Below are 18,139 nucleotides of genomic sequence, written 5' to 3'. Positions count from 1 at the left end.
GGTGCTTAGTCGAATTTCTCGGAGCTCAGACGCAAGCTCTCTGTGCATTACGCTGCTGTCTGTGCCAACCTTCTACAGCCCAGCCAAAGGCACTGGAGTAAAAACATCCAGTATAGGAGCTCTTTGAATAGAAACTCTTGCTAAAGTCCACTGCAGGGACTCAGCAGACCTGAGATGCTGTACGAGTGTATCAGGCTGTGCATTTAACTCAGACAAAGAGGAACTGATGAGTTACCCTATGTCATCCACTGATCAAGAGTAGATCTGGGATTAGAAAATCCGTCTTATGACTCTTCGTCACATGAGGCAGCCATCCCAGAAACCCTCTGGTTTTCAGTGCAGACTACCTCTTGCTAGGAGAAAACCATTATGTAGGTGTGAAGTAGTCCTAGGAGGATAACAATGACATCAATGCACCGCCTCACAGTCTAGCCCTGGTTCAAGGGGGGCCTTGTCTCCTCCACGAGGATGCACTGGCCCGGAGGTAGGCCTGCTCCCTTGCACCTTTCTCACCAGCTGGCCCCTTTATTAATTTTTCCGTACTTGCAACACCTTGGTCACAAGGAATGTCCAGACTGTTTAGGAATCATAAGGGGACACTGAACACCCAGTGGTGTTCAGTGGGTGCACATCATAGGGGCACATTTGAAGCAGGACATGATCACTGGTACATTCTTTTCTGCACAGAAAACTTGCACTATTGTTTCAATGACCAAAGACTTTCAGATAGAGTCCACTAGATGGTACAAAGCACATTCACGAATTCTTGACATTACAAAGCTACCTGCTCCTTCACCTTAATTTAAGGGACTTTGGTGTCAAGAAGGCATTTCTAAAGCACTCATGGCTGTCTAAATGCCCACTTGGTATCTCCTAAGCTGCACATTTCCAAGGTGGCAGGACTGATGTTATGAGACCAACTGAGCCTCCTCGGGTGACTGACAAGCTCTCTGGGCTTCGGTTTTCTCATCTGCAAAATGCTAGTCCTGACACCACCGACTTCCCAGGGCCACTGTGAGGACTGGATAGAGTGATATTTGTAAAGCAGTTAGAAGGGTGTTGGTGAAATAAATCTGTAACATCAGCTTTGAGACAGCACAGGTAACAAGAACCATTGCGAATCTTAGACCTACCAGTGTAGACTCAGATTTTTAACTCTCTTTCTGTAAGGAAACCAGCTGCTGCTTCATAAAATAACAGGCTGATCCTCTAGGGCTGGATGCAGAGGAAGTCTCCACGTGGGGATCTGGCTACTAGTTCATTAAGGAAGCTGGTGGGGTTTCTACATGTGGTGGTGGCGGTGGAAATGGGGAGATCTCCAGGGGGAAAGGAAATTCCAAAGTCAAGAGCTGGTATATTGCAGTCCACCCCCAGCCCCTAGATGGAATTCTCCTCCACTGCCCGCTTTGAAGATAGGGCGCTATTCTCTACACTCTTCACTCAAGAAGGCTCTTTCCTCCATACTATGGGATCCCCTAGGCCTTTATTTCCCCCGAAAGAGAACGTCATCTTGAGGTTTCCCTCTGGGGGCCACTGTTCAGCAGGTGGGTTAGGGGTGCTGCCATTAGGTGGCAGAAGAGGCAGGAGCCAGGGCAGTGGGTAGGAGTGTGTGGCTCACGGATGTACAATCAGGCGCTTACTTGCAGTCGTGCTTCTCGATTTCGAAGTGAGGGTTGAAGTTGAGGACAATCTTCTGGTTGGGTTCAGGGGCATAAACAATCCACTCGCAGTTCTGGTGGGATGGGTAATCCTGGGGGTAACCTGGGGAGGTGATATAGCCAGCATCTTTGGAATTCAAACGACCTCCACAGGGTGAGTCTGAAAGAGAAGGCAAAGAACCCAAAGAACTTCAAATATGCTACCGCCTCTTTTTTTTTTTCCCCTCTCCGTTTCTCTTCCCTACCAGTGGCTGATTAAAACTGTTTTACAGACCTTTTATGGCAGTCCAGAAGACTAACCTACTTACTCATTCAGTGGAAGAGATTATTTCAGCTCATCCCCCTGCACTCACCCAACTGAACACACACACACACACACACACACACACGTGCACAATCACACACACACTCCCCAAATCAAAATATTCCAGAAAATGATCATAAACATTCCCAATTACATGGCCTGAGATGAAACAAACAAGAGAGCGGCAAACGTAACATGCCCCCTGCCTTTTCTTGTCTCCTCTTCTTGGCCCATCTTCTTGTTCGAACCTCTCATCTCTATCTTTATCTCATAAATCCTTCATTTCATTGGGTGTCTCCCAGCCCAGCCCAGGCCGCCAGAAGTAAGGGCTCCGGGAACTGACAATAGTGGTTTTGTGGTGCCGACCCACAAGCGAGCCTGGTAACAATTACATGTGATGTGGAGGAAACATTTTCAGCTTTGGGCCAGAATAGGCCCTGGAGGGTGATTTTAGCTGCTGTTTCTTCTTCTTCTTTCTTTCTTTCTTTTTTTTTTTTTTTTGAGAAAGAAAAAGCAAAAACCCCAAACATTTAATTCTATATACACCACAAATTTGATTTATTATTTCATTATACACCCAGTGGAAAAAATCTGCATTGGAGAATTCACTGGCTCTGACCTCAGAGCTTCGACAAAAGTGCTTTGTGTTTTTCCCTTGCTTTCTACCCGCTGTCCCTCCTGCCTCGTCACCACCACCAGAGTGTGCTGCTGCTTTGTCCAGCAGCAACCGGGACCCGGCCATTTGAAAGGCCACTGCAGGGGGGGTAGCTGTCCCCTCCTTCCCAGCAGGGCCTGGCTGGAGGTAAACAGCTTCCTGTGGGCCAGGAGGCAAGGGGGCGACTTCAAAGGCAGAAAAGGTGGGTGATGACATTTGAAGAATCTCATATATTTGGGAGCGAAGTTCTGTAATCCCCAGGAGGGGTTCCTGGGAAATGGGGGGGGTTTTGCTTAATACCGCAGTAGAACAGAGGACGGGAAGGCACGAGAGACCTGGAAATATTCAGAAGCCTCCCAGAGACCTTCCTGAGATGTGCGCCTTTCTTAGCATCAATCACAATTTAATATCGCCATCTGCATGGAGCAGCACGGGCCCGTGAATTATGCATTACGGCTCAGCAGCCACCCTACAGGATGGGGTCTTTCTCCTGTGTTCGCTCTTTGAGGGAAAGGGTCATGCATTTTTTAACTCTACAGGTGCACTTCACTATTCCCCATGTCTGTTGGCATTACTGTCTTCCAGACCTCTGCTTTAGATTACCAGCCTGACAGGCTTTAAATGCATAAAAGATGGGCATGCCGCACAATGGTGGTTGGGACACACAAATCCACACAAGTAGCCTTTTAGGCATCGTGCCTCCAAGTGCTCAAACTGTGCCGTGTTGAACTGCCCAGAATCTAATGGATTCAGGTTCCATTTCCTACCGGGTAGAAAACAAAAGCAGGCCATTTCCTCTGGCTAGCAGAGCCCACATCATCCTCTAACTAATGACCCTGCACCCTCCCCAGTCCAGCAGGACAATGGGCCCAGCCCTCCCGCAGACAGAGAGGAGGCCCGGGACCGCCCATCCCTCTGCAGCCAATCGCTGCAGCCTTGCCCACACCACTGCCATGCCAGGTACCCAGCACCTTCCAGCAAGTCGAACTGTGGCCCGCTGGTGCTGGCTCAGGCACATGCGATCGGGCTGAGAAGGACGCTCTGAGAAAGCAGAGGTGTGGGGACTTAGCTCACCAGCGGCTCTTACCAGGCTAGCAGGGGAGGGGATTTTCTGCCTGCTCTTTTGCTGAGAATTGCAGCCCTGACTCACACTCATCCCCAAACCACACTGTTCGCCTTGTAACTCACCAGAGGGACCCCGAGCAGAGCTCCTGTTCAGTAATTGTGATGGTTTCTACATCATCCACGCCCTCTCCCTCCTCCCACCCCTGCTCTGCTTCTCTCCAGCCACTCCCAAAAGGAGAACTTCTCCTCCTCGACTCCCCGCACCCCACCATGTTCAAGCTTTTAGGAATCAGACCAGGCACACACAATCAGCAATAAAGACAGGAAACCTCCTCATAGGAAGGTTTCATTTCCCATCCACACCAAGAGAAATCGCTTCCCCACTCAAAAAAATTTGGAACTATATATAATCCATAGCGGATAGTCTGTATTTTCCATGGTAAAAATTTAACAGAAAGAAAAAAGAGTAACTCATTTCTTTTTTTCTGTCCTTTCTTTATCTGAAGAAAATTAAGGCACTTTATTAAAATTTTTGAAAACTCATTAGAACCTCTGCCTTTGCTTTGGTGTAGTTAACCCCTTCAATACCAAAGCATGTATAAATTCACCTTCTTGTTTGCATGGCACTCACACTTATATAGATACTGAGCAGACGTCGGATACATACACATATTAGAAAGTCACACTTCAGCCCCACACACACTTTCACACCCACTCGTAAAATATCACACATCGTTTGCACAGACACATGGCCACCAAGATAAATACTACAATTTCTGCCTCTATTTTTCTTGGAGAGGACTGAATCCTGGAAAGATATCAGTAAAACTTGTAGAGAAAACACACTTAATCCTTCTACACCTCTTCTTGATCATTGAGGTTTCAGTTCCAGGTTTGGGGACCCTCCGTTTCTTGAACACAAACACGCCCCCAGGAGAAATGAACTAGACTTTCTTCTGAAGAGCTCTACCATCCATTACTCTGGAGGCCTGGCTTGTGTCCCAGAAGGAACAGCATAAATGCCCTCTGTCCTGTGTCAGAGGAGTCCAGCCCAGCCAAAAGAGAGTTGAACTCAAGGGCAAACCCCTTTAGGCCAATCTCCACATACAGAAGGGAAGTTGACCCTGTCGAAGTTGGAGCTACTGACCCTGTTCGGTGAGTTGACAAGGGACTTCTTTCTCCAGCTATTTTGTGAATACCTTTCACCTGGGGCAAATTCATTTCCCAAAGAGAAGCAGGCACACCCTGCCCCAGGCTGTTCAGAGCCGGTTTTCTCCTACATCTGGGAGAGCAGCCTGAGGGATGCGCCAGCTCCGGCCAGATACAGACCTCAGAGGCCCAAGAATAAAAGGATTAAAGTGACACCTTTAGGGCGCCTGGGTGGCTCAGTTGGTTAAGCGACTGCCTTCGGCTCAGGTCATGATCCTGGAGTCCCGGGATCGAGTCCCGCATCGGGCTCCCTGCTCAGTGGGGAGTCTGCTTCTCCCTCTGACCCTCCCCCCTCTCATGTGCTCTCTCTCATTCTCTCTCTCTCTCAAATAAATAAATAAAATCTTTAAAGTGACACCTTTAGACCTAATTGGAAAGAAAGGGAATAATAAGTCCTAAAGTCAAGAAGGTCTGATTTTTTTCCCCCCCCATGATGAGTATTTCGGTGTTTTTATTGGACATGGTCAATGTCAGATTATTTCTGACATTTATATCGTTCTGTCTCTCTCTCTTTTTTTTCCCTCCTCCTCAGGAGCCCTCCTTTTGCTGGAGGCCTAAGCACCATCTGATGTGGCCTAGAGGTAACCAGGCTCTGGATAAGGTAAAGCAATTTTGTATCCACCCACTCACAATTCTGAGGCTCTTTGCCAGCTTCAGAAGGAACTCACCCTTCCACAGAACCCAACTGAAGACAAACCACCAGTTCCTTGGTAATAGCTGATTTTCAGGAAGTAATGAGAAGAAGTAAAAGAAAACCTAAAAATCTGGTCCGCCTTCCAAGGAAATTCAACCGGAGTTGTTTTACAGGAACACTGTATGGCCTGCACTTGACACTAACATTCACTAAAAGGAAGCCCTGACTGCTGTGAATACTTTTAAATAATTAGAATGACAATGGCTCACTCCCGGCCAGGCGAGGGCACCAGGTGACGCTGGGCAACAGCCTGCTGGCAGTCCCTCAGCAAAACAACAGTCCCATCACTGTGCTTAGCTGAACGGAAGGAAAATGGCCTTGGCCCAAACAGGGAAGTTTAGGACTGGCTGAACGTGGGGCTGGAGAGTTAGGTTGTTGTCAGAGGTGGGTCTGGGATGACGGGACCGAGTTGCTAGAAAGGGAAGTGGGGGGGGGGGTCCCAGAGTAACAAGAAGAGGGCAGTGGATTCTTCGCTCGATGACCTTCCTCGGTCTCAGCTTCCTACACTGCAATTCAATGGGTGGATTAAATCAAGTATGGAGTTTTCAAACTTCTTCTTAGAAGTGTTTGTTTTCTCTTGGAACAAAACTCTACCCAGAACTCCGATGTCCAAAGCAGGTAGAAAGAAGTGGAGCTCTCTTGGGTGCAGGAGGTAGGGCGGCGAGAAGGGGTGTAGATTCTGGGCCCCTTAGTTCCCTTGTCAACTCTGCTGGGCTTTGGGGAGCACAGTTGGAAACCCACTGAACTAGACCTCTGTTCCCTTGTTACTTTAAAATGCTTCGTGAAAGAGAAGGGGTAGAAGGATTAGTAGACATCTATTTCTTGTATATCCCTGAGGGTCCTGTGGAGAGCAGTCGGTCTCATTTTCCCTGAAAATAAGAGACTTTATTTCCTCTGTAAGTTATCCTTTATCCACAGCATAATCCCATCCTGCTCCTATTTCCAGGGCATTGCTTTCATTTCATTATTAGCAGCAAGGTAAAGAAGCAGCTCTTTCTCCTGCTTAAAAAGAGAGACGGTTGTCACTTTGCCACTTCATTAGCAAGAAGAAGCCTTGTCTTCAACATGGTCTCACCACTGGCAAGCTGTGTGGCCTTGGGTAAGTCAGGAAACATCTCTGAGACTGTGTTTTCTCATCCATAAAACGAGAGGAGTGATCCTAAAGGTCAGTTCCAGTTCTTAAGTTCAAGGCCTATATAATGAGGTAGGGAAAAGATCCTATACCTATAACCCATAGATTCTCTCCCCTCCTAGAGAACAAGATGTTTATTCAAGGTGTTACTCCTGTTTCATCTGTTTGGTAAGCCTTGAAACAACCTCTAGGATTTTTCCGATGAGCATGCCTGTCTTGCATGACGGAGAGTTCAAATGTCTTTTAATCACATTAGCCCTACTGACGTGAGTTTCTTTCCTTAACCGAGTCTGTAGCTGCATATTTATAAATATTGTGGATATGTAGCTCTGTGTGTGAGCATGTGAGCAACACTGATGCATACAAAGGAAGACCAAAAAGTTTCTTGAAATCCCTTGCCTGAATCATCTAAGTCCCCTGCTCTCACTAACCCCGGATAAGCTGCTTTTTAAGAGTTATTTCTGTGAGCTGAGGCTGGATTTTGTTTTATTCAAAGCGACTTCAGTCTGTCACAAGACAGTCTCATAAAATCTGTATCTTGGCTTAAACTGGGAAGAAATGAGCCAATCCATCAGCCCAGGAATGCGGCTGTTTGACCACTTCCTAAGGCAACTGGGAAGGGATGCAATCTATTCAATTTATGGGGCCGGGTGGCAGTGAAGGATGCACTCCTGAAGGCACAGCAAATGGAAATCCCTGTGAACTTTTGCAGTGATAAAGTTCAAAATCTGAATAAAAGAACCTCTGGGAGGGCAGGAAGGAGGGGAAGAGAGAGCGAAAGAGGAGGGCAGCACATCAGCATGGAGAAAGGAGTAGGAACCAGGCAAGCTCCCTCTTCCAAAACACCTCCAGTGCATTCACTGAGGACAGAACTGGGAATTGGGTCTGGAAAGGGGACCTTTGGAAAATCACTTCCCTTTAATCTGGATTCTAAAAATGAACCTTCCTTTAATCGTTAAGACGTAAGTTTGATGTGATTACCTCCTCTGACCTCGAATCATGCCACCTGTGGTAACCTTGTTATTTGTCATCTTATATCATAAACAAATGCAATTCCAATAGGGCAGCCAATATAATATCATTAGCTTATATTTATGTCCACTCTTTTCCAGCCCTCGTTGCAAATGCAATTTTGATGCCATTGATGAGAGATCTGGGATTACAATTCCTGCCCATTTCAACAGACATTTGGGGAAGGAAATAGAGGAAGAATAATTTTGAGGTCTCTCCAAAAACCAAAGGAGAAAAAAAGGTAATATAATTTTTTTTTCATTTATTTTGATTAATTGAACCGAAGGCTTACGGTGAAACGTCAGGGGCTCCCCATTGGTTAGTGAATGAAATCCAAACCCCTTGGCCTAGCAATGGGGCCTTGCATTTAGCCTAATGAATCATTTCTGACCTTATTTGCAATTATTTCCCTCCACACATTCTAAACTGCAGCTTCTGAGTGTTCCCCGAATAAACCCAGTGTCCATTTCTCTGCTCTCATCTTCCCCTGATACCCCTTTCCAGCTTTAAAGCCCATCCATCCTCTCAGTCAAGGCTCACATACCACCTCCACCCTCCCTGGTCTCCCATACCAAGGGTACTCTCCCAGCCTCCGTATCTCAAACCTCCAAGACAGAAGCTCTTTAAGGTCTTCTAAGGTGTGCGAGGGCTCCGGACAGCCTTAACCATTCCGCTGGACCACTGCAACTTGAAAGCATGACTCGTTCCTCATTCATCTTTGGTGAACTTTATAGGATCAAACCCAGAGCCTTGCCCAAGTCAGACTCATTGAGGTTTGATGAATTCATCAATTACTAGTCGACTAACATAACACCAAAAGTATTACTAGCTAGCACAAACTCTGAGGAAGCCTTATTCAAACTGTTCTGCTTCTCTGTTACTACCCTTCCGTCCCAACCCATAGCTGCTATTAAATGTGAAGATTTTTTAGTGGCGAACTGAGAGTTTCAGTTAACGTGTTTGGGATCATGATACCTGGTCATAAGTCAAGGTTCAGTTATGTGAACCAGGTCTCCTAAGACATTCTAAACCTCGGGTAATAATGATGCAGTTCAACGGATATTTACATTTTAATCCTAGTGATGGTAAAAATAATTTATCTGAGGGTTTCTTCACCCCCTCCCTCTCTCACCCTCCCAAAGGTGAGTTCTAGATATTTGTTATCAGTAGCACCAGGAAGGTGCACACTACTACTTCATCACTGAACTGTTTGCTGATAATGGATGATCTCTTCCTTCTACCTATCCCTCCCCATCTCCCTTCCCCTGGCCCCCAGTATGCCTTTGGGGCACATCTGTTTTATTTTTCCCCTTTATCAAAAACAATTATTACTACTACTGCTCGGCCCAGTAGGTTGCAATTCCCTTTATCTTCTTTGCTGAAAGACTGGCCAGAGCCCAGATCATTGGTTATCGGGACCTTTGGAGGCGGTGAGCAGGAATTCACTGGATATGTGCATTAGGCTGGCCGGCAGCCCCATCCACTGCGTGCTACTGGGGAGAGCTTTCCTTTTGTTATTCCCAGCCCCCTCCCTTTTTCCTGGATTAGATCATGACTCTTTTATGAAGACCCAGAGGGAAATGGGATTATTAAGAGTCTTGCTGGGTAAAAGCTGTTTTGTCTTTATGATGACTTTCTTGAGTTCAGCTGCTGAGGGGCCTTGATGCCAGAGGAGAATAACTTTCGGGGGAGCACCTTCTGCACAGTGCTTCCTGCTGAGCACACTTGCAGTGATGAAGGATGGAAGAGGAGATAAGGAAAGGAAAGGGGGAGAGATTAAAAAAAAAAAGTAAGTAGAGACGAGAACACCGAGAGCAAAAGAACAAGGAGGGAGAGAGAGAAAAACATGCAACGAGGAGACGTAAATCTAAGATGAAAATCCAGCAAAGAATATTGCTCTCTGAAGAACAGTGTGCTGAGAGATCATCTGAAGCTTATAAAACACAGACAAACGTTCAGTGGGGTAAGAGCTGAGAATGAGAATTATTTACTTATTACAAAAACTCATAAAAATAGCATAAACTTATCACAATGGTTATAATGTACTTTCTATGATCACGAGATACAGTTAACCTCACTGAAGCTCTTCTGAAGATAAATGCTTTCAGAATTGGACCAAACAGTACTCTATGTAATCTGCCATAGCACAGAAAACCCCAATGGGGTAGGCATTACTATCAAACACACTTTACAGATAAAGAAATTAAGGTACAGAGAGATGGAATGTTCTGGACTGCCAAGCTGGCCAATGGCTGAGCTGGATTTTCAACCTAGGCAGACTGGCTTCAGTGCTTCAGAAGCTGGGAAGCCCAAGGCAGGGCCCCCCAAAACTCCTACGTGACAAACTTATTTAGTGGCATTTAGGGAAAGACAAACGTTTTGCCTGTGTAGAAAACTCCCTTTGCTCTTCCCGCGTGCCAGTAATCTGTCCGTGTGAACAATGAGAGATGTGTTCAAGGCTGGGGTGTGGGGAGGGCTGGAAGCACTTAACATCTTCTCCCCTCCCTGCACACACTGGCACCGCGCTCCTTGTCACCCTGGCCCTCTTTCCTGTGTACCGGAAACCAAGGTGTGTCTTTGGGGGAGGGAGGGTGGTGTGGATAGGATGTCCAGGTCTGAAACCATGTGTCACAACATGGAGGGTTTTTTGCTGGCCAACTCCCATTTCTCTCCTGTCACCTCAACCTCACTCATCCCTATCCTAAATGCCACATTGTTATTGTTCTACTGGATAGGAGCAGCATTTTCAGAAATGCGGGATTTATTTTTATAGCACAGCTGGTCTGCCAAAGGTCACATAATTTGGCAACGTTCCCAGTGGTTAAAAATTAATTTCTTCTTATTAATACAACCAAGGTCCCACAGGATCGGAGCTCAGCCTTATCTAAACTTGACAGCTTCCTAAACCTTCAGAAGATGCTTTCTCCTGGAGGGCCAGCCACGCTACAAGGCCACTGTGTCCAGGAATCCAGCCTCACTGAATCCTGTTATGTAATGAAACCATTAAGCCCCGAGGCCATTTCTCATCAAGGCAGATAAAGCTTTGAAAAACGCTGTAGGCTCTCTAGGACAAACTTAAACAGTATCTTCCAGGAATGGGTTAATTAAAAAAAAAAAAGTGAATTCCTTACCTGGAAGGAAAGGTACAAAGACTAACTTCTGGGATCAAATTCATGTTTGCCACTCAAGGAGGGTGCCGCAAAGATCACAGAGTGGCAGATAACGGTCAGATGATAAATTACTTCAAATATGTTAATGACAACATAAACTACTGCCCAGATGTCACGTTTCAAGTCCTTTCTCAACAGCGCTAGAAATTGAAAGGTATCATGCTTCTGCTCCAACTTCTGAAAAAGGAAAATCTCATCTCTATTTCCTCGTCTTTCCCAGCTGGACTTTTGGGGAACACATTCTGAAAACCCTTACCAATAAACCTGGCTCTGAATTCCATCAACCAAGAACTGTCCCACACTCTGATCACCCAAAGTCAGCTCATTCTCTTGATTACTTTAATGAGCAGTTGAATGAAATGAACAACACCAGGCAGGGGCCTCACGATCACTGAGCCCCCGGTGTTTCTCCCCACAGATGCCCCCAGACCCCTCCCAGCCCTTGTTTACATTCATGCCTTATTGCATGTGAATTGGCATTTGGACTCCTCTAACTTTTTCTATACTAAGGAAGTTAGGAGCTGACCTCTCTTGTTGCAGAATGTGGGCTTTACATTCAACAGCAGGGGATGAGAGCCATTTGGTAGACAGCAGGAGTCCTGTCTAGATAGCCTGGAGTTCCAGTCACTGCAGCCTTCCAACCTTACATTTTGCCAGTTGGGTGCTCTGTGACTTAATCTGAGGGCAGATTGACATAAAAGTCCAACCCCGCAGTCCTGCCCGGGCACTCGCAATTCTACCAGGCACATCTTGGACAAGAAGGTGCTTGCCTGGAGCACTCATGGGGAGTTCTCCTCTTTCCACTGTTTTGCACTGTGTGCTCTGTTGGCAACTGGTAACAGCTTCACTACTTCGGGTGGCTGCTTATGGGGTAAAGTTTACTGGGCATGCATTGAATGCGGGCATGAGACCAGTCCCCAGAGCCTAGAGCAGGCCGTCTGTGTACAATCTAGGAGTTCATAGTTTTGCTTGCAAATCATTACACCTGCCCATAGTCATCCTGCATTTTGGGGAGAGGGGCTAAAAAGGAAACCCTTATCAGGCGCCTAGAACGTCATTGCTTCTCTTTTAGGATTTGTTTGAACGCAGACCTGTCTCCCACAGACAATTTACATCTCTTATCTGATCATCCACTCCAGACGCAAGGTTGATTGACCGCGTCTGCCCGTGTCCATGGCAATGGTGTTTAAACCCAAGCATAGATCAAAGCTCTGGAGGCGGGGGGGGGGGGGGGGGGGGGGTGTGGGAGGGAAGGTTGTTGGTTATAGGGTCCGGGTTCTTTTGGCCCCAAGCGGCGTGTCCCAGAGGTGGAGACGGTGGGGCTGGGAGTTGCCACCATCTGAAGAAACCCATTGTCAGGGCCAGAATAATTTCCTGAGCAAACCCTAGACCCCCCCCCCCCCCCCACGATTAACTCGAGCAAAGGGGAGATTCGTGACCAGGCGCTGATGAGGAGTGGATAGCGCCAGGGGGCTCTCCTCTCTGTCTGAAGCCGAAAGGAAGGGGGGCGGAGGGAGGGCGGCGAGCGGTGAGCACAAGCCAGTAAACCGGAGCGTGGATCCCCTCCCCTTCAAGAGAAATTCAACCGAAGCCGCAGAAGCTGCGACACGGATGAGCCGGATCCCCTAAGCCTGCCAGGAAAGCTGATTCCCACCCCACCCCCACGGTTCCCAGAGGAGAGGCCGGTTCATTCCACCACCCCCGGCCCCCGTCCCCGCCAGCCCCTGGATGTTGGCTCTGCTCTGCGGGTGCCCCCCACCCAGCCGCCGGGCGCCTGGGACCCGGTAGGAAAAACTGCGGTGCAGTGAGCCCGAGGCAAAGGGTGGGGGCAGCCGTTTAATCACAGCTCGCCTCGCCTCCATTAACTTGTGTTGATATCAAAAAGAAATCAATCAGTGAAAATGAAGCATTGGCCGTGAATATTTCTCTTTCTCACGTGGAAAAGCAAGGAGCGAGGCGGCGGGGGAGGGGAGGCGGACCGCGCCGGCGACTGCAGAGGTTCCTCCCAAGCGGAGAACCGCAGCGGCGACTTAACTTTCTGGCACTGGATGGCGTGGAGGAAATGCCGCAAGCCTCTCCCTGGGGGTGTCCTTAGTCAGGAGGAGGAGGGGACAAGGCTGGAGTTGTTGGAAGCGGCCAACTTCTCCCCAGGCTTGAGCCTCGGTTTTGCTTTCGCTGGGCATATTTGTGCCTAATAGAATGTTTATGGATCGTTCGGCTCTGTTTCTGCTGCGTAGCCCAAACAAATCGATGCGGTGTTAGAGACCGCGCTGAGGGGTGGGGCAGCCTTGGGGGCCACCACGTCCCCACCACGTGGATGCCCGCGCGCCGCGTGCTCTTCACCTGCTCAGGCGCACGAGCGGGCGCTGGGCGCTGCTAGAGGCGGTGCAAGTTGCGCGCATTCCCGAGGGTAGAGCTGGCTCCTTTCCGCCCCCTCCGCCCTCGGTTCTGAAGTCCCACCCCGACTTCCTGCCCCCCAGTTCGGCCAGCGCTCGGATCCCCAGCTCCGCCGGCCCCGGGCCTCAGCCCCTCGGCGCCGGCCCTCCAGGGGCGGCGGGGGGAATTCAGCGCACAGCGCGGGAGACAGGAGGGGGCGCTCAGGGCAGGGCCGGCTGGGCGGCCCCGAGTCCCCGAGCCCAGGCAGGAGGGAGGCAGGCAGGCGGCGGGGCAGAGAGTGGGGGAGCCTGGTGCGCGCAGCCCAGGCGGCCTCCCTGCCGCCCGTTAGTGCGAGAGGCTGCCGCCGAGGCCGCGGAGTTATTTGCTCAGTCGCTCCCCCTCCTGCACCTTCCGCCCTCCCTTTCCCCTGACTCCTTCTCGGAACGGGTTCCCGCCACCGCTGCGGCCGGCTGGGCTCGGCCCCCTCCCGGCAGGCGCGCACCGGGTGAGTCAGAGGTCTAGTAGGGCCTCGCCCTTTGCCACCCGCTGCCAGCTCCCCGGGTGCCAGTCCGGGGCTCCGAGGGGAAGTCGGAGTTCCCCGCGGTTTGCGATCGCCTCTTCGAGGGCCTGGAGGATATCCACCCAGGGCGGGTCCCAGCTCCGCGTCTCACAAGGAGGTCCCACCCCGGGTGCCAGGCTGCCTGCGGCGTCGTAGTGGGTGACCGGCCCCGCGCTCCGCGCCTCGGGGCTTCTCTAGAAGTGACGCAGCGCGGCCCGGGGCTGGGGTGGGAGGGGGCTCTGCGGAGAGCGCGAAAGGCAGGTGGCAGAGCGGGAGTGGGTTCGAGCGGGTGTCGCACACACGCGTACACTCCGCGTAGCGCTCGGGGACAGATGTGCGAACATCTGGGGTAGGAGATAGCCCCTGAGTCTTCACGACCCCTCCCGCTCGCAAAGCACACGGAACCTGAAGTTGGGTGTGTGTGTGTGTGCGCGCATGTGTGTATGTGAGCGCGCGCGCGCGCGCGCGCCGGTGTGTGCCCCAGTGTGCGCGCGCTCGCCGGGGCCTACTAGAGTCCGTGCCTGAATACATAATATACCGTGGGCATCTTCATCGCGCGCGCGCGCACACATACACACACGCACACAGCGAATCACACAAACATACATAATTTATGTAGCATCTAGGTCTGTGGGAGGTAATTTAATTTCGCTTCAAGCTGGGAACTTAGAATAAGGCAAGAGGGGATGGGGAGACAAGTGAGACCTGCGCCCATCTCTCCGACACGATTTGCAGCGGCCCTGAAGACCAGTTCTGGCAGAGTAGGAGGGGCAGCAAGCGTGTGGATTTGGATAGGAAAGGAATTCCTCGGTCTTCCTTTCCCTCAAATAAACACTCAAGCTTAAATGGGGAGTGTTGGCGGTGAGGGCCAGAGCACCAGACGCACAGCTTCCCCTTGGGGCTCCCACAGGACCCCCGAGGCCGCTGTGATGGAGGGGAGGTGCCCGGTAAGCCGCAAGGGGTTAGCCCTACCACTGCCGCAGGCCGGCCTTAGCCTTGTAAGTGCCTTCCGGTAAGGGCACTTCACGAAGGCTTTATCTCCTCTTTCTCTTTTCCCTGTTTCCTCCAGAGATGGTTTCCCCATTCCCAATCACCTGTAGCAGCTTCCAAGAGTTTTGTCGGATTCCCGACACTGTTCTCAGAGGGAGAGAGGCTCACTCTGGGGAGAGTGGTGTGGGGAAGGAAGGACAAGCCCCACTGGATTCCCTGCACCCAGAAATCCCTTCTCAGGCCGTGTGCCCCTTGCCAGCCCTCCTCCCCGCTGCCAAATACTGGCCCTAGACTGCTCTGGGCCTTGCAGTCCTTATCTCTGCAGTCTGTCCACACACCCTTTTTGGCAGTGGTTGAGAACAAATTCCACTCAAAAGTTTCTAACCACTTCACAAGAGTAAGAGACCTTCGAAGGCCATGCAGTCTGTTTTATCTAATAATAATTTTTAAAAGAACATGATTTACTTTCCCAGAAAACACATGGATGCAAGAAAGAGAGCGGGGACGACCAGCCGCCTCGGTGGCCAGCAGCGCCCAGCCCCAAGCCCCTAGCTCAGCTGCAGGCCAACTCGTTCCATCAGCCTGCACCCTAGGATTCTGAGGCGTATCCACGCATTCTGCAAAGAATCCACAGCATTGGAAAACCAAAACTAGACTCGTGTTTCCCAAGCTCTTCAGTTAACATTGCTCAATGTAGCTAAGTGGAGAGAATGCAAATGATTTATATTTCACTGGCTAGGTTGAAGAAACTCAAGGGAGATGTGTTCTGCTTTAAGACAGGGGGAAAAAAATCCCAAAAACTGTAATGCAAAAGCTTTGTAGTATTTTTAAACCTTTGATTCAGTCCATATGTGACATCTGAACACCGCCAAATTCTATGTTTCAAAACACACACACACACACTCCTAGCAGGAGAGAAAAGTTGGGTTTTAGGAGCGGTGGTGGTGTATGGCCGGCCGGCTGGGATCTCTCTTTAATTTATTTAGTATAGAGAGAGCCTCCTTCTATGCCATTCCGTGGGGCCCGTATAAGCCGTTGCTTTTAAAGGGAAAAGCATGTTGAGATGAACAGAAAAAACTTTCAGGGGCTTACCTGGTTGGCCTCTCACTTCGTGTCCTGAAAAGTAGAGAGCTAAGAAAACCCAGGTGAGAAGAAACATATCCATTTTGGAGAAGGAGGCTTTCTCCAGAACTGGGTTTGTAGATTTCTTGTATAATTTTAAGTCTTTGTGTTTCTCTCCCTTGCGTTCTTCCTTACAGTGTCTTCTGCAAAGGTTTCTAATGGTCAGTGTTTCCCTCCTGGGTCCTGGCGGCCCGTCTTCACCTTTATTCCTGCTGGATTCTCACCTCACTAAGAGGAGGGTGGCTCCTGAAATCAGCAAAGCGGGAGCAAGCTGGGAAGAGGGGACGGGTTTCCTCTCTTAAAAAACAAAACGCTTCTGTGTCCTCTCCAGTTCCTCAAAGTATCATTTCCTTTATCCTACAACATCACGAAGATTTCCCGAAAGCCAAGCGTAAAAAATAGTAAGAATAATAAAAAGAAAAGCCCAGACTTGCCTTGGGCATCACACGTCCCCAGGCAGCTGTGTGATCTCAGAGGCGTAAACGGACACACATCCCCCGGCACCCGGGACCGACACGCGGGCGGAGGCACCCAACGCCGCCGGACGGCCGGAGTGCGAGGCGGCCGCCCAGCTCCTGCCCTCGCCGGGTTCCCCTAGCGGGAGCCTCCCCAACGACTACCCCCGCTCGGCCAGCCTGACGAGGGGAGTCAGAGGAAAGAAGCGGCGGCGGCGGCGGCTGTTGCTGCTGCGGCTGCTGCTGGCGGGGCGGCGGCGGCTGGGATTGCCTGGGAGCGAGCGAGCCCCTCTCCGAGTTCGCTCGCGCCCGCCCTCACCTCCACCTCGCCCAGCGCCTCGCCGAGGTCTGCGCGTCTGAGGAGGTGCCGGGGGCGGGCTGCCGGCTGGTGCCTCGCTCGCCTTCTCTGCTTCCCCTCCGGCTCCCCCCAGCCTTTTCAGGCCGAGCAGCATGTGGATGTCAGAGCCGCGGCAGAGCTATCCGATTACGCGCCGGCTCAGGGCCCGCCCCTTCTGTGTTCCTGATTAAAGAGGCAGCCGCGGAGCCGCGCGGCGCACAGCTCAGCGCCACGGCACCCGGCTCGGGCGGGGCGGCGGCGGCGGCGGCGGCTTCCCCCCCCCGGCCCCCCCCCCACCAGCCGGCGGCCCGATCAAAGTTGAGGCGGCTCCCGTCCAGCCGCTCCTCTCCCACCCAGTCGCTCCTCTCCCACCCGCACCTCCCGCCCACCCCGGGCTCCTCCGCGCCTGGCTGCGCCCGGCCGCCCGTGCGCAATGCCCGGGAGAGGCAGCGCCCCGGGGCACCTCCGGGGCGCACTGCCCTTGGCCGCGTCGTCCCCGCCCGCGGGAGACTCCGCAGGAAATGGGGGGGGAAATCCCTGTTTCCCCCCCAAATTCCCGGGCTCCGAGGCCACACACGTAGAAGCCAGCACAATGCCACGCGCAAGGGCGTTACAAGAGGGTGGCGTACGGTGTTCGGTGTAGGGAACCAGGCGGCCGCTCAGCCATGCGTTCGCACACGCAGCAGTGCGTGGCGGCGACACTCGCGGTCAGCCCCGGCTGAATAAAACCCCAAACACTCGTGCGTTTACTCCTCAGGGCCTTTGTTGTGTCCCAAACATACTCCTCTCCTCGCTGGGTAAGGATTTCGTTCTCCCGGCGCACCTAACTTGTAACTACCAGAAGAAGAGAGAGTCTCTCTGCAAAGAATTTCTTCAGGTAATTAAATTGGATACTCCCCAACCGTCCCCAAAAGTACGGGTACGTGAAGGCTTCTCCTCAAAATGCTACTGTAACTACTTCTATTCACCTTTTCCCCATGGAAATGTGGTCACAGCGCGCAGAGAAAGAAAACAGCATTATGCCAACTATTTTTAAATGGAGGTGTGAAAACTGTTTAGAGGGAGTTGTAAGCTAACAGCTGGGGAAACACTTGTATCTTTGTTTCTGAGGATGGCTTTGTGGATTCCAAACTGTCTTGCTTCACTAAGCACCTATTACTACATTTTCATAAAGACTCTAACAAGAACAGTCTAAATAACACTGCATATACCTTCTCTGCCACTCTGCAGATTAAGAAAAATAAAGTTTTGGTGACAAGAAGCACACACACATCTGACTATCCCATTTATTTCTTTGCTTGTACTTGTGGATTCTTCTGGGTGGTTTTCCTCCTTATCTGGACTTGCCATTAGCTTTGTTTATCACTTTTAGTGTTTGAAAAATCTGTAACTCCCACTTAAC

The 18,139-nt window shown here is 50.6% G+C and overlaps 1 protein-coding gene across 5 annotated transcripts in view; it reads right to left on the bottom strand.

The window, feature by feature from the left end:
• The window catches only part of NRP2 (neuropilin 2), a 111,040-nt gene extending 94,738 nt beyond the window's left edge, over nucleotides 1-16,302 (bottom strand). For all 5 annotated transcript variants that reach the window (XM_021702747.1, XM_021702748.1, XM_044913704.1 and 2 more), the window contains exons 1-2: nucleotides 15,916-16,302; nucleotides 1,641-1,818 (exon numbers count right to left, since the gene is read on the bottom strand). In XM_021702747.1, coding sequence (XP_021558422.1) covers nucleotides 1,641-1,818; nucleotides 15,916-15,988 — 251 coding nt within the window. In that variant the 5' untranslated portion in view covers nucleotides 15,989-16,302. The remainder of the gene's footprint in view (nucleotides 1-1,640; nucleotides 1,819-15,915) is intronic.
• Between the last annotated feature and the right edge of the window lie 1,837 nt (nucleotides 16,303-18,139).

This window comes from Neomonachus schauinslandi, chromosome 3 (assembly GCF_002201575.2).
Source record: "Neomonachus schauinslandi chromosome 3, ASM220157v2, whole genome shotgun sequence".
Taxonomy (NCBI): Eukaryota; Metazoa; Chordata; class Mammalia; order Carnivora; family Phocidae; genus Neomonachus; species Neomonachus schauinslandi.
The sequence above is the reverse complement of the archived record's forward strand: the minus strand, read 5'-3'. Positions and strand labels throughout refer to the sequence as shown.